The sequence below is a fragment of the Oculina patagonica genome, chromosome 1, assembly GCF_052425735.1.
Source record: "Oculina patagonica isolate OP01 chromosome 1, crgOcupat, whole genome shotgun sequence".
In the NCBI taxonomy this organism is placed as follows: Eukaryota; Metazoa; Cnidaria; class Anthozoa; order Scleractinia; family Oculinidae; genus Oculina; species Oculina patagonica.
Window position 1 is genome coordinate 8,319,768 of NC_135758.1, and position 5,760 is coordinate 8,325,527.

The 5,760-nt window shown below is 37.5% G+C and overlaps 1 protein-coding gene across 1 annotated transcript; it reads left to right on the forward strand.

Annotated features, from left to right (window-relative positions):
- Positions 1 to 545: 545 nt before the first annotated feature.
- Positions 546 to 2,098, forward strand: LOC144648325 (uncharacterized). The gene has a single exon (XM_078507923.1). The coding sequence runs from the start codon at positions 619 to 621 to the stop codon at positions 1,492 to 1,494; it is 876 nt and encodes a 291-aa protein (XP_078364049.1). The 5' UTR covers positions 546 to 618; the 3' UTR covers positions 1,495 to 2,098.
- Positions 2,099 to 5,760: the final 3,662 nt, after the last annotated feature.

Here is a 5,760-nt window from a genome sequence, read left to right on the forward strand (position 1 = left end):
GGCGAAGGTGCGTCCTCCCTCCGAGGCGTTTCTGTGAGGGGGGCATAATAAATTTAAATTACAATTTCTAGTAGTTCTCGAATGGACGTCAGAGTTTTTCCTCAAAGATGTGTTCATGTATTCAGGTAAAGTTCCGCTTATCCTTTTGTAGGCCAGTGCACATCGATTTATATAAGCTTCTTTGTAAAAGGGGATCCAGTTTAGCTTGTTAAATAAAGTGACAGTGCGACTAGTACGTTGTGCTGCAAGAATAATACGCGCAGCCCGTTTTTGCATACGGAGAACTCTCGAGTGCCTCTTTATTACACGATGTCCATACTGTGCTTGCATACATGAAGAGTGGTTTGATTACTGCGTTGTAGTAGATCAATTTTTGATTCTTTTTCAAGTAGCAGCTTATATGGCGTAGAAGACCAATTTGTTTTGAAAGTTTGTTACATAGTTCGTCAACACGTGCTTCGTAAGTTAGGTCCTCGTCGATTATCACTCCATGATGTTTATGGCTACCAACTTGTTCAATTGTTTATCCTTTATTGTTCTGGTGGAGCACGTGGTGTGTCATGGCGGACGGCAGCACATTTCAGTAGTCTGCCACCTTGTTCCCCGCAGCTATATTTAATGGAGAGCAAGGATAAAGGAAAAGAGGGACAAATAACATACTATTTCCCAGGTAAACGTGGTGAAAGAAGTAGCGACAGCAGCTCGCCTGGCTCTGAGAAACCGCCCGCGAAGTCCGTGAAGTTTACGGAAGACAACATGTTGGAGCAGGAGGACATCCGTAAAGTTCTTAACACCATTCAAGATAACACAAACAAACTTCTCGAAGAAAACAAGGCTTTACGTAACCAGTATTCTGAGCTCCAGAAGTCATTAGAATTTCATATAGCTAAAATAGAAACGATAACGACGGAAAACGAAGCACTAAAGAAAGAAATGAAATCTATGAAGAAGCGTTTAAATGAAGCCACCGAAGAACGTGACGAAATGTACGAAGATTTGGGGACTGCCATCAACCGACTGGATGATTTAGAACAGTACACCCGCAAACACAACCTGGAAATTCATGGCATTCCAGAAACGCCAGATGAAAACATCGCAGAGCGAGTTACTGCACTTGGAAATGTGCTCAACGTTACGATCCGCACCGACGATATAGACATATGTCACAGGCTTCAAACAAGCAAGAATCCCAGTAAACCCAAGCCAATTATTGTCAGGTTCAAATCTTATAGAGCAAAGAAAGAACTATATGGAGCTCGTAAGCAGTTAAAAGGTCAGAATCTGAACCAAGTGTTTAATGGAGGTGGCATTGTTTACATCAACGAAAATCTAACAAGAATGCGACGCGAGCTGTTTGCCAAAGTGTGGAAACGAAAGAAGTCGGAGCATTGGCACAGCGCCTGGACGACAGACGGTAAAATCTTTGTTAAAATAGAGGCAACTGACTATCCTATAAGAATTTATAATAACGAAGACTTGGATAGGATTTACTGATCGATGTTAATTTTTCACACTTCGCATTTACTCATTTATCTGTTCTGACCGCTTCAATCGTTACATTTTCCTTTATGCTATGAAATTAATTTTGAGTATTGTCACTCTGTAGTTTTATAATGCGGGGAATCGTAGAGGGGATCCTTTCCGATCGATGAATTTATTTTATTTACTAAGGCTATCTCCTCTATACATGAAGTCGTTCAACGGCTTGATTAGATTTTTGTTTAGTGTTTCGTGGTATTTCTTTCTTTTTTTGGTGGCACCACATCTGGGGACAACTTTTTTTGGCTGGGGCTCTGGTGCAGGTGTTGAGCCGTAATTACATTTGCAATGGGTTTAAAATGTGTTTCCCTTAATATCAGAGGCATAAATAAGTCGATCAAACGCAGAAATTTATTTAGGTGGCTCCATAATGGCAAATATGACTTAATTTTTCTGCAGGAAACCTACAGTGACAAAACAATCGAAAACGTTTGGCGTGCAGAATGGGGTGGTGACATTTGCTTTTCCCATGGCTCTAAACATAGCAGAGGCGTGATGATTCTTTTTCGACCAACCTTAAAAGCAGAGAATATTTGCATTACTAATGATAAGAACGGAAGAATGCTTATTGTTCGCTTCACACTCCAAGACGAAGAACTTTGTTTAGCCAATGTTTACGCTCCCAATGACCAAAATCAACAATTAAATTTTTTTAACGAATTAACAAGCAAGCTACGTCCTCATGTGAATGAAAATCTTATAATGGGAGGCGATTTTAATTGTCCACTCCAAAATATTGATAAAATAGGTGGAAAAGATATCAGCGGTAAGAAAAAAGTTATCCACAGCATAAAGGAAATGAGCGGAAACTTAAATCTCGATGATATATGGAGATTTCATCATCCAAATGATAAGCGCTTTACCTGGCAGAATAGTTCAGGAAAAATAAGATGTCGATTAGACTATTGGCTTATTTCAAAACATTTAGTTCCACGTACTAGTATGACGGATGTGCTATCATATTACGACTCAGACCATTCTCCAATTTATGCTGAAATCGCGTATAAAAATAAGCAAAAAAAAGCTGGCCCTGGGTTTTGGAAATTTAATAACTCTCTTCTTGACAATGAAGAATTTATAACAAACCTAAAATTCTTTTTACTTCATGCCAAGAAAAAGCATAGTGGAACAAGTGACAAAAGACTCTATTGGGAGATGATTAAAATGGAGATTAGAGACTTTTGTATCCGTTTCTCTAAACGTCTTGCTAGAGGAAAAAAAATCAAAAGAAATAAATTTACTCTGCAAGTTAAAACAATTAAATATGCGTTTGGATCAAAATCCGCTAGCAGCTAATTTAGCAACAGACATTGAACGTGTCAAGCTTGAACTTCAAAGAATCGCTGAACATAAAACAAAAGGCGCGATTATAAGAAGCAGAGCACGGTGGTACGAACATGGCGAAAGAAACACGAAATATTTCATGAATCTAGAGAAGCGCTCGCATGAAAGGAAGCATATTGTTAAATTGAAAACCGATCAAAACGAGTATGTTGAGGAACCGAACAGGATCTTGTGTGAGATGGAAACTTTTTATAAAGCTTTATATGCCTCACAAATAACAGATAACACATTTGATGCTTCAGCCCCGTCATTCTTAAATCTTGACAATGTACAGAGACTTGATAGCGAGCAGCAAAAATCCTGCGAGGGCCTTATCACTGAAGAAGAATGTTTAGCCGCTCTTAAAACGTTTGAGAAAAACAAAACCCCAGGTTCAGATGGACTGACTACAGAATTTTACTTATGCTTCTGGGATTCCGTGGTAACTCCTTTAATAGACTGTTTAAATGAAGCCTATCATAGAGGTGAAATGTCGATCTCGCAAAGGAGAGGTGTGATTTCTCTGTTACCTAAAAAGAATAAAGACACCCTCCTTCTCAAAAATTGGCGGCCAATCACGTTGTTGAATATTGACTACAAAATAGCAACGAAATGTATTGGAAAACGATTAGAGAAAGTCTTACCAACGTTGATAAATAATGATCAAACAGGGTACGTTAAAAACCGCTTTATTGGAGAAAATATTCGGCTAATATCTGATGTAATTGAGTTTTATGAGAAAAAACAACTACCTGGTATGTTACTTTTCATAGATTTTGAAAAAGCATTTGATTCCCTAGAGTGGAAGTACCTGTTTAAAGTCCTTGAATTAATGAACTTTGGGCCAATTTTCCAAAAATGGATCCACATCTTCTATTCCAATATCACCAGCTGTGTGATAAACAACGGATTTGCGTCCGATTTCTTCCAGCTTCAAAGAGGAGTCCGACAAGGTTGCCCCTTATCGGGGCTCTTATTTGTCCTGGCAATTGAGGTACTTGGCCAAGCGATTAGGAATAATGAAAATATCAGTGGTTTGAAAATAAACGACACCGAATTAAAATTAAGTATGTACGCGGATGATATCACAGCCTTTATAAAAGATGATCGCTCAGCTAATCACTTGTTTAATCTTTTAAATGATTTTGGAGGTTGTTCAGGTTTAAAAATAAATACTTCTAAAACGGAGGGTATCTGGCTGGGCAGTCTTAAATGCAACTTGGGTCAACGTTCTAAATTTAATATTTCGTGGCCTGAAAAATATGTAATCGCGCTAGGTGTGGCCTTCGCATATGATCAGTCTGTTAGTTACAAAATTAATTTCGAGGAAAAACTTGTTGCGCTAAAGAAAATTTTAAACCAATGGACGACCAGAGGCTTAACTTTAATGGGAAGAATTTGTATCATCAAAACCCTCGCTATCTCCAAGCTTGTTTATAATACCTCCGTTCTCACAACACCACCAAATTTTTCTTGTGAAGTTAATGATATTTGTTTCAAGTTCATATGGAACTTTAAGCCCGATAAGGTCAAACGTAACACGCTTATTGGTCCTATAGAGAAAGGGGGCCTTAACATGGTAGACTTCAACATGATGAACAAATCTTTAAAGGGAGCATGGGTTAAACGTTTATATGAAGCTGGTGATAACAAATGGTGCTCCCTCTTCTCATCTGCTACATCCCAATATGGTGGTTCGTTTCTTTTGGAATGTAATTTTAATGTATCTGATCTTAATTTCGTCTCGTATGTACCGTCCTTTTACAAGGAAGTATTGAATGTCTGGCAGGAGCTACATTCTAAAGACCCTTCTTCTGCTAAGGAATATGAAAACGAAATTATTTGGAATAACCGCTATATTAAAATAGATGGTAAATCAGTCTTCTATCCATCTTGGCATAAAAAAGGAGTTATTAAAATCGGTCATCTGCTAAATGAGAACAGAACGTTTTTATCCTGGTCTGAGTTTCAACATAGATATGGTATGACGGTAAACTTCTTAACGTATTACGGCCTTCTCACTGCGATCCCTGAAGAATGGAAAAAATCAATTTTAAATTCCGAACGAATGCTTACCGATGTTGACAGTAATGAGCTCCCTCTTGCGAATGTCACCGCCAAATCTGCTCGCGAACTGCTCGTTATGAAAGTGTTTAAAGCCCCAAACATAGAAACTAAGCTTATAGAAAAACGTCTTCCTGCTAAAGCCATCTATGAATTGCCATTCAAAGTTACAATAGAAAATAAACTCAGATGTTTCCAATACAAGGTCATACATAACATTCTACCCACTAATAACAGACTTTACAAAATGAAATTGAAAAGTTCTCCCAGTTGTGATCGTTGTAGCTCTTCATACGAAACTTTACCTCATTTGCTGTATGAGTGTCCGACGGTACAATTATTCTGGAAAAAAGTTATTGCATGGTGGAATGAAAAACGTTCAGAAAATATCACCTTAATTGACACAGATATTTTTTACGGTTATAAACCAGATTTAAGTAATTTTTATGCCCTGAATCATTTCCTCATCATCGCCAAGTATCACATTTTTCTGTCCTGGTTGAATTCAGCATATCCGAATCTAGATATCTTCCTTCTCTTACTCAATCAAAAGATTCTCTATGAACGTACAATCGCTGTTAAAAATAATAGTTTGACGAAATTCAAAGCAAAATGGACAACACTTTGTGCCTGAGTTCCCCCCAAGTTACCCCGCCCCCTGCCCAGAGGTTGTGCCGCAATCTATTTATTTATTTATTTATTTATTTATTTATTTATTTATTTATTTTTCGTTTCATAGTAAAATAAAATACATACAGTTAGTATTAGAGTTAGTAGTAAAAAATTGAACTTTGTAAATAGATTGTAACTTTAAAATGTAATAGTAATATAATG